Raw genomic sequence first — 14,406 nt, forward strand, 5'->3', positions numbered from 1 at the left:
CTCTCTCGCTCTCTCGCTCTCTCGCTCTCTCGCACTCTCGCTCACTCTCTCTCTCGCACACTCTCTCTCTCGCACACTCTCTCTCTCGCACACTCTCTCTCTCGCACACTCTCTCTCTCGCACACTCTCTCTCTCGCACACTCTCTCTCTCGCACACTCTCTCTCTCGCACACTCTCTCTCTCGCACACTCTCTCTCTCGCACTCACTCTCTCTCTCTCGCACACTCTCTCTCGCACTCACTCGCTCTCTCTCGCACACTCTCTCTCGCACTCACTCGCTCTCTCTCGCGCTCTCTCTCTCTCGCGCTCTCTCTCTCTCGCGCTCTCTCTCTCTCGCGCTCTCTCTCTCTCGCGCTCTCTCTCTCTCGCGCTCTCTCTCTCTCGCGCTCTCTCTCTCTCGCGCTCTCTCTCTCTCGCGCACTCTCTCTCTCGCGCACTCTCTCGCGCACTCTCTCTCTCTCGCGCACTCTCTCTCTCGCTCGCACTCCCTCTCTCTCTCGCGCACTCCCTCTCTCTCTCGTGCACTCTCTCTCTCTCGCGCACTCTCTCTCTCTCGCGCACTCTCTCTCTCTCGCGCACTCTCTCTCTCTCGCGCACTCTCTCTCTCGCGCACTCTCTCTCTCTCGCGCACTCTCTCTCTCTCGCGCACTCTCTCTCTCTCGCGCACTCTCTCTCTCTCGCGCACTCTCTCTCTCGCGCACTCTCTCTCTCTCACTCGCGCACTCTCTCTCTCTCACTCGCGCACTCTCTCTCTCTCACTCGCGCACTCTCTCTCTCTCACTCGCGCACTCTCTCTCTCTCACTCGCGCACTCTCTCTCTCTCACTCGCGCACTCTCTCTCTCTCACTCGCGCACTCTCTCTCTCTCACTCGCGCACTCTCTCTCTCTCACTCGCGCACTCTCTCTCTCTCGCGCACTCTCTCTCTCTCTCTCTCTCGCTCTCTCTCTCTCTCGCTCTCTCTCTCTCTCTCGCTCTCTCTCTCTCTCGCGCACTCTCTCTCTCTCGCGCACTCTCTCTCTCTCGCGCACTCTCTCTCGCGCACTCTCTCTCTCTCGCGCACTCTCTCTCGCGCACTCTCTCTCTCTCTCTCGCACTCTCTCTCTCTCTCGCGCACTCTCTCTCTCTCGCGCACTCTCTCACTCGCGCTCTCTCTCTCTCACTCGCGCACTCTCTCTCTCACTCGCGCACTCTCTCTCTCTCACTCGCGCACTCTCTCTCTCTCACTCGCGCACTCTCTCTCTCTCACTCGCGCACTCTCTCTCTCTCACTCGCGCACTCTCTCTCTCTCACTCGCGCACTCTCTCTCTCTCACTCGCGCACTCTCTCTCTCTCACTCGCGCACTCTCTCTCTCTCACTCGCGCACTCTCTCTCTCTCGCGCACTCTCTCTCTCTCTCTCTCTCGCTCTCTCTCTCTCTCGCTCTCTCTCTCTCTCTCGCTCTCTCTCTCTCTCGCGCACTCTCTCTCTCTCGCGCACTCTCTCTCTCTCGCGCACTCTCTCTCGCGCACTCTCTCTCTCTCGCGCACTCTCTCTCGCGCACTCTCTCTCTCTCTCTCGCACTCTCTCTCTCTCTCGCGCACTCTCTCTCTCTCGCGCACTCTCTCACTCGCGCTCTCTCTCTCTCACTCGCGCACTCTCTCTCTCACTCGCGCACTCTCTCTCTCTCACTCGCGCACTCTCTCTCTCTCACTCGCGCACTCTCTCTCTCTCACTCGCGCACTCTCTCTCTCTCACTTGCGCACTATCTCTCTCTCACTTGCGCACTCTCTCTCTCTCACTCGCGCACTCTCTCTCTCTCTCGCGCACTCTCTCTCTCTCTCGCGCACTCTCTCTCTCTCTCTCTCGCGCACTCTCTCTCTCTCTCTCTCTCGCGCACTCTCTCTCTCTCTCTCTCGCGCACTCTCTCTCTCTCTCTCGCGCACTCTCTCTCTCTCGCGCACTCTCTCTCTCTCTCTCTCTCTCGCGCACTCTCTCTCTCTCTCTCTCTCTCTCTCTCTCGCGCACTCTCTCTCTCTCTCTCTCGCGCACTCTCTCTCTCTCTCGCTCGCACTCTCTCTCTCTCGCTCGCACTCTCTCTCGCTCGCACTCTCTCTCTCTCGCTCGCACTCTCTCTCTCTCTCGCTCGCACTCTCTCTCGCTCGCACTCTCTCTCTCTCGCTCGCACTCTCTCTCTCTCTCGCTCGCACTCTCTCTCTCTCTCGCTCGCACTCTCTCTCTCGCTCGCACTCTCTCTCTCTCTCGCTCGCACGCACTCTCTCTCTCTCTCGCTCGCACTCTCTCTCTCGCGCACTCTCTCTCTCTCGCGCACTCTCTCTCTCTCGCGCACTCTCTCTCTCTCGCGCACTCTCTCTCTCTCGCGCACTCTCTCTCTCTCGCGCACTCTCTCTCTCTCGCGCACTCTCTCTCTCTCGCGCACTCTCTCTCTCTCTCTCGCACTCTCTCTCTCTCGCGCACTCTCTCTCTCTCTCGCACTCTCTCTCTCTCTCTCTCTCTCTCGCTCGCACTCTCTCTCTCTCTCTCTCGCTCGCACTCTCTCTCTCTCTCTCTCGCTCGCACTCTCTCTCTCTCTCTCTCGCTCGCACTCTCTCTCTCTCTCTCTCGCTCGCACTCTCTCTCTCTCTCTCTCTCGCTCGCACTCTCTCTCTCTCTATCTCTCTCTCGCTCGCACTCTCTCTCTCTCTCGCTCGCACTCTCTCTCTCTCTCGCTCGCACTCTCTCTCTCTCTCGCTCGCACTCTCGCTCGCACTCTCGCTCTCTCTCGCTCGCACTCTCGCTCTCTCTCTCTCGCTCGCACTCTCGCTCTCTCTCGCTCGCACACTCTCTCTCTCTCTCGCTCGCACACTCTCTCTCTCTCTCTCTCGCTCGCACACTCTCTCTCTCGCACTCTCTCTCTCGCACTCTCTCGCTCGCACTCTCTCGCTCGCACTCTCTCGCTCGCACTCTCTCGCTCGCACACACTCTCACTCTCTCTCGCACACACTCTCTCACTCGCACTCTCACACTCACTCTCTCTCTCGCACTCTCACACTCACTCTCTCTCTCGCACTCTCACACTCACTCTCTCTCTCGCACTCTCACACTCACTCTCTCTCGCACGCTCTCTCGCTCTCTCGCTCTCTCGCTCTCTCGCACTCTCGCTCTCTCGCTCTCTCGCACTCTCGCACTCTCGCTCTCTCGCTCTCTCGCTCTCTCGCTCTCTCGCTCTCGCACACTCTCTCGCACACTCTCTCTCTCGCACACTCTCTCTCTCGCACACTCTCTCTCTCGCACACTCTCTCGCACACTCTCTCTCGCACTCACTCTCTCTCTCTCGCACACTCTCTCTCGCACACTCTCTCTCGCACTCACTCTCTCTCTCTCGCGCTCTCTCTCTCTCGCGCTCTCTCTCTCTCGCGCTCTCTCTCTCTCGCGCTCTCTCTCTCTCGCTCTCTCTCTCTCGCGCTCTCTCTCTCTCGCGCTCTCTCTCTCTCGCGCTCTCTCTCTCTCGCGCACTCTCTCTCTCGCGCACTCTCTCTCTCGCGCACTCTCTCTCTCTCACGCACTCTCTCTCTCTCGCGCACTCTCTCTCTCTCGCGCACTCCCTCTCTCTCTCGCGCACTCTCTCTCTCTCGTGCACTCTCTCTCTCTCGCGCACTCTCTCTCTCTCTCGCGCACTCTCTCTCTCTCGCGCACTCTCTCTCTCTCGCGCACTCTCTCTCTCTCGCGCACTCTCTCTCTCTCACTCGCGCACTCTCTCTCTCTCACTCGCGCACTCTCTCTCTCACTCGCGCACTCTCTCTCTCTCTCACTCGCGCACTCTCTCTCTCTCACTCTCTCACTCGCGCACTCTCTCTCTCTCACTCGCGCACTCTCTCTCGCGCACTCTCTCTCTCTCACTCGCGCACTCTCTCTCTCTCGCGCACTCTCTCTCTCTCTCTCGCGCACTCTCTCTCTCTCTCGCGCACTCTCTCTCTCTCTCTCTTTCGCACTCTCTCTCTCTCTCGCGCACTCTCTCTCTCTCTCTCGCGCACTCTCTCTCTCTCTCGCGCACTCTCTCTCTCTCTCGCGCACTCTCTCTCTCTCTCTCTCGCGCACTCTCTCTCTCTCTCTCGCGCACTCTCTCTCTCTCTCGCGCACTCTCTCTCTCTCTCGCGCACTCTCTCTCTCGCGCACTCTCTCTCTCTCGCGCACTCTCTCTCTCTCGCGCACTCTCTCTCTCTCTCGCGCACTCTCTCTCTCGCGCACTCCCTCTCTCTCTCGCGCACTCTCTCTCTCGCTCGCACTCCCTCTCTCTCTCGCGCACTCTCTCTCTCTCGCGCACTCTCTCTCTCTCGCGCACTCTCTCTCTCTCGCGCACTCTCTCTCTCTCGCGCACTCTCTCTCTCTCGCGCACTCTCTCTCTCTCGCGCACTCTCTCTCTCACGCGCACTCTCTCTCTCTCACTCGCGCACTCTCTCTCTCTCACTCGCGCACTCTCTCTCTCTCACTCGCGCACTCTCTCTCTCTCACTCGCGCACTCTCTCTCTCTCACTCGCGCACTCTCTCTCTCTCACTCGCGCACTCTCTCTCTCTCACTCGCGCACTCTCTCTCGCGCACTCTCTCTCTCTCTCTCGCGCACTCTCTCTCTCTCTCTCGCGCACTCTCTCTCCCTCGCGCACTCTCTCTCCCTCGCGCACTCTCTCTCCCTCGCGCACTCTCTCTCCCTCGCGCACTCTCTCTCCCTCGCGCACTCTCTCTCCCTCGCGCACTCTCTCTCCCTCGCGCACTCTCTCTCCCTCGCGCACTCTCTCTCCCTCGCGCACTCTCTCTCCCTCGCGCACTCTCTCTCCCTCGCGCACTCTCTCTCCCTCGCGCACTCTCTCTCTCTCGCGCACTCTCTCTCTCTCGCGCACTCTCTCTCTCTCTCGCGCACTCTCTCTCTCTCTCGCGCACTCTCTCTCTCTCGCGCACTCTCTCTCTCGCGCACTCTCTCTCTCTCGCGCACTATCTCTCTCTCACGCACTCTCTCTCTCACGCACTCTCTCTCTCTCGCGCACTCTCTCTCTCACGCACTCTCTCTCTCTCGCGCACTCTCTCTCTCGCGCACTCTCTCTCTCGCGCACTCTCTCTCTCGCGCACTCCCTCTCTCGCTCGCACTCCCTCTCTCGCTCGCACTCCCTCTCTCTCTCGCGCACTCCCTCTCTCTCTCGCGCACTCTCTCTCTCTCGCGCACTCTCTCTCTCTCGCGCACTCTCTCTCTCTCGCGCACTCTCTCTCTCTCGCGCACTCTCTCTCTCTCGCGCACTCTCTCGCTCGCTCGCACTCCCTCTCTCTCTCGCTCGCACCCTCTCTCTCTCGCTCGCACCCTCTCTCTCTCGCTCGCACCCTCTCTCTCTCGCTCGCACTCTCTCTCTCTCGCGCACTCTCTCTCTCTCGCGCACTCTCTCTCTCTCGCGCACTCTCTCTCTCTCGCGCACTCTCTCTCTCTCGCGCACTCTCTCTCTCTCGCGCACTCTCTCTCGCGCACTCTCTCTCTCTCGCGCACTCTCTCTCTCTCTCGCGCACTCTCTCTCTCTCGCGCACTCTCTCTCTCTCGCGCACTCTCTCTCTCTCGCGCACTCTCTCTCTCGCGCACTCTCTCTCTCTCTCTCTCGCGCACTCTCTCTCTCTCTCGCGCACTCTCTCACTCGCGCACTCTCTCTCTCTCTCTCGCGCTCTCTCTCTCTCTCGCGCTCTCTCTCTCTCTCGCGCACTCTCTCTCTCTCGCGCACTCTCTCTCTCTCGCGCACTCTCTCTCTCTCGCGCACTCTCTCTCTCTCGCGCACTCTCTCTCTCTCTCGCGCACTCTCTCTCTCACTCGCGCACTCTCTCTCTCTCACTCGCGCACTCTCTCTCTCACTCGCGCACTCTCTCTCTCTCTCGCGCACTCTCTCTCTCTCGCGCACTCTCTCTCCCTCGCGCACTCTCTCTCCCTCGCGCACTCTCTCTCCCTCGCGCACTCTCTCTCCCTCGCGCACTCTCTCTCCCTCGCGCACTCTCTCTCCCTCGCGCACTCTCTCTCCCTCGCGCACTCTCTCTCCCTCGCGCACTCTCTCTCCCTCGCGCACTCTCTCTCCCTCGCGCACTCTCTCTCCCTCGCGCACTCTCTCTCCCTCGCGCACTCTCTCTCCCTCGCGCACTCTCTCTCCCTCGCGCACTCTCTCTCCCTCGCGCACTCTCTCTCCCTCGCGCACTCTCTCTCCCTCGCGCACTCTCTCTCCCTCGCGCACTCTCTCTCCCTCGCGCACTCTCTCTCCCTCGCGCACTCTCTCTCCCTCGCGCACTCTCTCTCCCTCGCGCACTCTCTCTCCCTCGCGCACTCTCTCTCTCTCGCGCACTCTCTCTCTCTCGCGCACTCTCTCTCTCGCGCACTCTCTCTCTCTCTCTCTCGCGCACTCTCTCTCTCTCGCGCACTCTCTCTCTCTCTCGCGCACTCTCTCTCTCGCGCACTCCCTCTCTCTCTCGCGCACTCTCTCTCTCGCTCGCACTCCCTCTCTCTCTCGCGCACTCCCTCTCTCTCTCGCGCACTCTCTCTCTCTCGCGCACTCTCTCTCTCTCGCGCACTCTCTCTCTCTCGCGCACTCTCTCTCTCTCGCGCACTCTCTCTCTCTCGCGCACTCTCTCTCTCTCGCGCACTCTCTCTCTCACGCGCACTCTCTCTCTCTCACTCGCGCACTCTCTCTCTCTCACTCGCGCACTCTCTCTCTCTCACTCGCGCACTCTCTCTCTCTCACTCGCGCACTCTCTCTCTCTCACTCGCGCACTCTCTCTCTCTCACTCGCGCACTCTCTCTCTCTCACTCGCGCACTCTCTCTCGCGCACTCTCTCTCTCTCTCTCGCGCACTCTCTCTCTCTCTCTCGCGCACTCTCTCTCCCTCGCGCACTCTCTCTCCCTCGCGCACTCTCTCTCCCTCGCGCACTCTCTCTCCCTCGCGCACTCTCTCTCCCTCGCGCACTCTCTCTCCCTCGCGCACTCTCTCTCCCTCGCGCACTCTCTCTCCCTCGCGCACTCTCTCTCCCTCGCGCACTCTCTCTCTCTCGCGCACTCTCTCTCTCTCGCGCACTCTCTCTCTCTCGCGCACTCTCTCTCTCTCTCGCGCACTCTCTCTCTCTCTCGCGCACTCTCTCTCTCTCGCGCACTCTCTCTCTCGCGCACTCTCTCTCTCTCGCGCACTATCTCTCTCTCACGCACTCTCTCTCTCACGCACTCTCTCTCTCTCGCGCACTCTCTCTCTCGCGCACTCTCTCTCTCGCGCACTCTCTCTCTCGCGCACTCCCTCTCTCGCTCGCACTCCCTCTCTCGCTCGCACTCCCTCTCTCTCTCGCGCACTCCCTCTCTCTCTCGCGCACTCTCTCTCTCTCGCGCACTCTCTCTCTCTCGCGCACTCTCTCTCTCTCGCGCACTCTCTCTCTCTCGCGCACTCTCTCTCTCTCGCGCACTCTCTCTCTCTCGCGCACTCTCTCGCTCGCTCGCACTCCCTCTCTCTCTCGCTCGCACCCTCTCTCTCTCGCTCGCACCCTCTCTCTCTCGCTCGCACCCTCTCTCTCTCGCTCGCACTCTCTCTCTCTCGCGCACTCTCTCTCTCTCGCGCACTCTCTCTCTCTCGCGCACTCTCTCTCTCTCGCGCACTCTCTCTCGCGCACTCTCTCTCTCTCGCGCACTCTCTCTCGCGCACTCTCTCTCTCTCGCGCACTCTCTCTCTCTCTCGCGCACTCTCTCTCTCTCGCGCACTCTCTCTCTCTCGCGCACTCTCTCTCTCTCGCGCACTCTCTCTCTCTCGCGCACTCTCTCTCTCTCGCGCACTCTCTCTCTCTTGCGCACTCTCTCTCTCGCGCACTCTCTCACTCGCGCACTCTCTCACTCGCGCACTCTCTCTCTCTCACTCGCGCACTCTCTCTCTCTCACTCGCGCACTCTCTCTCTCTCACTCGCGCACTCTCTCTCTCTCACTCGCGCACTCTCTCTCTCTCACTCGAGCACTCTCTCTCTCTCACTCGCGCACTCTCTCTCTCTCTCTCGCGCACTCTCTCTCTCTCTCGCGCACTCTCTCTCTCGCGCACTCTCTCTCTCTCTCGCGCACTCTCTCACTCGCGCACTCTCTCTCTCTCACTCGCGCACTCTCTCTCTCTCACTCGCGCACTCTCTCTCTCTCACTCGCGCACTCTCTCTCTCTCACTCGCGCACTCTCTCTCTCTCACTCGCGCACTCTCTCTCTCTCACTCGCGCACTCTCTCTCTCTCTCTCGCGCACTCTCTCTCTCTCGCGCACTCTCTCTCGCGCACTCTCTCTCTCTCTCGCGCACTCTCTCTCTCTCTCGCGCACTCTCTCTCTCTCTCTCTCGCGCACTCTCTCTCTCTCTCTCTCGCGCACTCTCTCTCTCTCTCTCGCGCACTCTCTCTCTCTCTCTCGCGCACTCTCTCTCTCTCTCTCGCGCACTCTCTCTCTCTCTCTCGCGCACTCTCTCTCTCGCGCACTCTCTCTCTCGCGCACTCTCTCTCTCGCGCACTCTCTCTCTCGCTCGCACTCCCTCTCTCGCTCGCGCACTCTCTCTCTCTCGCGCACTCTCTCTCTCTCGCGCACTCTCTCTCTCTCGCGCACTCTCTCTCTCTCGCGCACTCTCTCTCTCTCGCGCACTCTCTCTCTCTCGCGCACTCTCTCGCTCGCTCGCACTCCCTCTCTCTCTCGCTCGCACCCTCTCTCTCTCGCTCGCACCCTCTCTCTCTCGCTCGCACCCTCTCTCTCTCGCTCGCACCCTCTCTCTCTCGCTCGCACCCTCTCTCTCTCGCTCGCACTCTCTCTCTCTCGCGCACTCTCTCTCTCTCGCGCACTCTCTCTCTCTCGCGCACTCTCTCTCTCTCGCGCACTCTCTCTCTCTCGCGCACTCTCTCTCTCTCGCGCACTCTCTCTCTCTCGCGCACTCTCTCTCGCGCACTCTCTCTCTCTCGCGCACTCTCTCTCTCTCTCGCGCACTCTCTCTCTCTCGCGCACTCTCTCTCTCTCGCGCACTCTCTCTCTCTCGCGCACTCTCTCTCTCTCGCGCACTCTCTCTCTCTCGCGCACTCTCTCTCTCTCGCGCACTCTCTCACTCGCGCACTCTCTCACTCGCGCACTCTCTCACTCGCGCACTCTCTCTCTCTCACTCGCGCACTCTCTCTCTCTCACTCGCGCACTCTCTCTCTCTCACTCGCGCACTCTCTCTCTCTCACTCGAGCACTCTCTCTCTCTCACTCGCGCACTCTCTCTCTCTCTCTCGCGCACTCTCTCTCTCTCTCGCGCACTCTCTCTCTCGCGCACTCTCTCTCTCTCTCGCGCACTCTCTCACTCGCGCACTCTCTCACTCGCGCACTCTCTCACTCGCGCACTCTCTCTCACTCGCGCACTCTCTCTCTCTCACTCGCGCACTCTCTCTCTCTCACTCGCGCACTCTCTCTCTCTCACTCGAGCACTCTCTCTCTCTCACTCGCGCACTCTCTCTCTCTCTCTCGCGCACTCTCTCTCTCTCTCGCGCACTCTCTCTCTCGCGCACTCTCTCTCTCTCTCGCGCACTCTCTCTCTCTCTCGCGCACTCTCTCTCTCTCTCTCGCGCACTCTCTCTCTCTCTCTCTCGCGCACTCTCTCTCTCTCTCTCGCGCACTCTCTCTCTCTCTCTCGCGCACTCTCTCTCTCTCTCTCGCGCACTCTCTCTCTCTCTCTCGCGCACTCTCTCTCTCTCTCTCTCGCGCACTCTCTCTCTCTCTCTCGCGCACTCTCTCTCTCTCTCGCTCGCACTCTCTCTCTCTCTCTCTCTCTCGCTCGCACTCTCTCTCTCTCGCTCGCACTCTCTCTCTCTCTCGCTCGCACTCTCTCTCTCTCTCGCTCGCACTCTCTCTCGCTCGCTCGCACTCTCTCTCTCGCTCGCACTCTCTCTCTCTCTCTCGCTCGCACTCTCTCTCGCTCGCACTCTCTCTCGCTCGCACTCTCTCTCGCTCGCACTCTCTCTCGCTCGCACTCTCTCTCGCTCGCACTCTCTCTCGCTCGCACTCTCTCTCTCTCGCTCGCACTCTCTCTCTCTCGCTCGCACTCTCTCTCTCTCTCTCGCTCGCACTCTCTCTCTCTCTCGCTCGCACTCTCTCTCTCTCTCTCGCTCGCACTCTCTCTCTCTCTCTCTCGCTCGCACTCTCTCTCTCTCTCTCGCACTCTCTCTCTCGCACACTCTCTCTCTCTCTCTCTCGCTCGCACACTCTCTCTCGCTCGCACTCTCTCGCTCGCACACACTCTCACTCTCTCTCGCACACACTCTCTCACTCTCTCTCTCGCACACACTCTCTCACTCTCTCTCTCGCACACACACTCTCACTCTCTCTCTCTCGCACGCGCACTCTTACATGCTCTCACACTTACGCAAATCCTCTCTTATTCATGTGCTCACTCTCAGGTACACAGATACACCCCACGCGCACACCATCTGGCAGGCACATACTCCATCACACTCACTGTATCAAGCATGCACACACGTACGTACACGTAGACACACAATGACATTCTACACCTCTCTCCTACATGCACTCTCTCTGTCACCCTCCCATGCACACACATATAAGTCTATGGGGTGAATTTGCATTTGTAGAATTGTATTTGCAGATACATTCCATTTTGTTAAAAAAAACACAATCTGTAGGCAGTCAATATTTTTTACAATCCATGTGACATTTTATAAATTCCTACTTGGAAACTTACCTTGTCTGACTCAAGATTGGAATACATACAGACTCTAACCTCATAGCTTTAATGGGAATCGGTTTAGCTCAGTTGCTGAATCATTTAGTTAGCAGAGCAGTGAGATACCAACAGCGTTGGTTCAATTCCCATCACTGGTTTGACATTACCATGAAGGACGTTCCATCTCGCCTGAGATCTGGTGGCCCTCAGGTTAAATCACCATCAGTTGCTTCTCTCTAATAAGAGAGCATCCCCTAGGGTCTGGTAAGACTATGTTGATGCAGCAACACAACACCTTTAATATGGTGTCTGAATTGAGATGTCACCTTTGTTTTTTAATAAAACCTTCAGTTATCTTGGGAATGTGACTTGAAAGAAGTTCTGGGATTTACATATTAATGAATCTAAACCTGCAACCCATTTTAAAAGATGAAAGACTTAACACCAATCTAGGTTTGTTCAATATATTGCATCAATGGTATGATACTGTGACCTTTTGTTATATATTTTGTGTCCTATGATCCCACTCCCGTAGCCACTTGATGAAGGAGCAGTGCTCCGAAAGCTAGTACTTGCAAAATAAACCTGTTGGACAATACCTTCTTTGGTGAGAGAATTAATACAGGGGTTGGGGCATAATGTTACAGCCGTACAAGGCATTAGTGAGGTTGCACTTGGAGAACTATGTGCGATTCTGGTTGCCTTGCGAGAAGAAGGATGTTAGTTAACTGGAAATGGTGCAAAGAAAGATTTACCAGGTTGCTGCTGAGAATAGACAGTTTCAGTTGTAACAAGAGGCTGGATAGGCTGGGACCTCTCTCCCTGGAATGTAGGAGGCAGAGGGGTGACCTTACAGACGTTTATAAAATCGTAAGTGGCATAGATAAGGTGAATAGCCAAGGTCTTTTCCCCAGGATTGGGGAGGGCAGAACTAGAAGGCATGGGTTTAAGCTGAGAGGATGAAGATTTAAAAGGGACCTGAGGGGCAACTTTTTTCACACAGAGAGTGGTGTTTATATTAACTAGTTACCAGAGGAAGTGGTAGAGGTGGGTACAATTACAACATTTAAAAGACATTTGGACAGGTACATGGAAAGGAAAGGTTTAGAGGCATATCAGCTAAACACAGGAAAATGGAACTAGATCAGTTTAGAAAACCTGATTGGCATGGGTGAGTTGAGCTGAAGGGTCTGTTTCTGTGTTGTATTCTGACTCTCTGCTTTTCAAGTTGATGTTGCTGTGCAGCTGTTGTGGTTGGAATTTACTTCAAATGAATCTGAACAATTTCAGAGGAGCTTTGGTTTATTCTGATCCAGGGTACTCAGTCCCTATGTTAGTGAAAACTACACAAAATAAACACTGTCAGGTATTGAGCCTGCAGAGACTTTTATACCTGATCCTGACTTGCAGAGATGACTGTTAGAAACATGTGGCGTTACTTTTTTTGGTCTATACTGAGGTCCTTTCTTTCTGTTAATTGTTTTCACAGAGCTCTTTTCGATCAAAGTTTCTTGACACTGCACAACAGCTTCATGAACAGGGATACAAGGTAGGTCTCCACACCTTGGTTAAAACGCATGAATACAGTGTAGTGTTCCCTATTACAGCAGGGAAAGGAATGGTGTCTCTGATAGTGACTTTAGCATTTCCAGTCACACAATGTCTGTGACCACTCTGTTCACTGAAGCCTGCAGCAAGACCCTGGCATTGCTCTGTAGCACCATCACAGAGAAACATCAGGCTCCCAGTACAACTGTCTATTCCTCTGCTGTCCTCTGCAGCTTGAGAGATATTGGCAGCCTCAGTTGGAGATTTTAAAGGCAACATTTCCTATCTAACTGGGATTTCAAAGACTCATAGGCTGAGCTAGTAGGCTTTCAGTGTCCTCCTCCAAACCTCTCTCTGGAAGGACTTCCTTTCCAGCTCCACACATTCCCAAAATCAGGGAGATAGGGTTTATGAATGCTATCCACTCGCTGTTTTGCACATTTAGAGGAAATCTGAAATGAGCTTTTTCGCCCAGAGGGTGGTAGAGATATGGAATGTTGCTGCCCGAGAGGCAGGAACTACTGCACCACTTAAGAAGCATCTGGGCGGACATGTAAAATGCCAGGGGAAACTAAGTTATGGATCAAGGACAGGAGAATGAGATTAATGTAGTTTCGTGTTTCTTGCTTGGCATAGTAACTATAGGCCGGTGAGTCTCACTTCTGTTGTGGGCAAAGTCTTAGAGAGAATTGTAAGGGATAGGATTTATGAACATCTGGATAGGAATAATGTGATCAAGGATAGTCAGCATGGTTTTGTGAAGGGCAGGTCGTGCCTCACAAACCTTATTGAATTCTTTGAAAAGGTGACGAAGGAGGTTGATGAGGGGAAAGCGGTAGATGTGGTATATATGGATTTTAGTAAGGCGTTTGATAAGGTTCCCCACGGTAGGCTACTGCAGAAAATACGGAGATATGGCATTGAGGGTGAGTTGGAGGTTCGGATTAGGAATTGGCTGGATGGAAGAAGACAGAGGGTAGTAGTTGATGGCAAAGTTTCTTCATGGAGTGCCGTCACTAGCGGTGTTCCGCAAGGATCTGTTTTGGGACCATTGCTGTTTGTCATTTTTATAAATGACCTGGAAGAGGGGTTAGAAGGTTGGGTGAGCAAGTTTGCGGATGATACGAAAGTCGGAGGAGTTGTTGACAGTGAGGAAGGATGTGGCAGGTTACAGCAGGATATAGAGAAGCTGCAGAGCTGGGCAGAAAGGTGGCAAATGGAATTCAATGTAGCTAAGTGTGAGGTGATTCACTTTGGGAAGAATAACAAAAAGATGGGGTACTGGGCTAATGGTCGGATACTTGGTAGTGTGGATGAGCAGAGGGATCTTGGTGTCCATGTACACAGATCTCTGAAAGTTGCCACCCAGGTAAATAGTGCGGTGAGGAAGGCATATGGCGTACTGGCTTTTATTGGTAGAGGAATTGAGTTCCGGAGTCCTGAGGTCATGATGCAGTTGTATAAGACTCTGGTGCGGCCGCATCTGGAATATTGTGTGCAGTTTTGGTCGCCATACTATAGGAAGGATGTGGAGGCACTGGAACGGGTGCAGAGGAGATTTACCAGGATGTTGCCTGGTATGGAAGGAAGATCGTATGAGGAAAGACTGAGACACTTGGGGCTGTTTTCATTAGAGAAAAGAAGGTTTAGGGGTGACTTGATTGAGGTGTACAAGATGATTAGGGGGTTAGATAGGGTTGACAGTTTTGAACCTTTTCCCGCGTATGGAGTCGGGTATTACAAGGGGGATAGCTTTAAATTAAGGGGGGGTAGATATAGGACTGAAGTTAGGGGTAGGTTCTTCACTCAGCGAGTCGTAAGTTCATGGAATGCCCTGCTAGTAGCAGTGGTGGACTCTCCCTCTTTATGGGCATTTAAGCGGGCATTGGATAGGTATATGGAGGATAGTGGGTTAGTATAGGTTAGGTGGGCTTGGATCGGCGCAACATCGAGGGCCAAAGGGCCTGTACTGTGCTGTATTCTTCTATGTTCTATGTTCTAGATATGAAGGGCATGTTTCTGTGCTGTATGACTCTGAGAAAATGTTGTGCTGACAGTTTGATCTTGGGTGTGTTGAGGCCATGTGTTGGGGTGGGGGGGGTGAAGCAGATTACAGCTGTGTGCTAGAACAGCTACACATTACAAGAGAGCCTCGTCAGAG

The 14,406-nt window shown here is 56.0% G+C and overlaps 1 protein-coding gene across 1 annotated transcript in view; it reads left to right on the forward strand.

Annotated features, from left to right (window-relative positions):
* cps1 (carbamoyl-phosphate synthase 1, mitochondrial) overlaps positions 1 to 14,406 on the forward strand; it is a 195,340-nt gene that overhangs the window by 175,212 nt on the left and 5,722 nt on the right. The window contains exon 35 of the mRNA XM_043693435.2: positions 12,187 to 12,246. Within this exon, the coding sequence (XP_043549370.1) occupies positions 12,187 to 12,246 (60 nt within the window). The remainder of the gene's footprint in view (positions 1 to 12,186; positions 12,247 to 14,406) is intronic.

This window comes from Chiloscyllium plagiosum, unplaced genomic scaffold (assembly GCF_037043375.1).
Source record: "Chiloscyllium plagiosum isolate Xiang-an unplaced genomic scaffold, Cpla_swu_hap1 HiC_scaffold_7, whole genome shotgun sequence".
In the NCBI taxonomy this organism is placed as follows: domain Eukaryota; kingdom Metazoa; phylum Chordata; class Chondrichthyes; order Orectolobiformes; family Hemiscylliidae; genus Chiloscyllium; species Chiloscyllium plagiosum.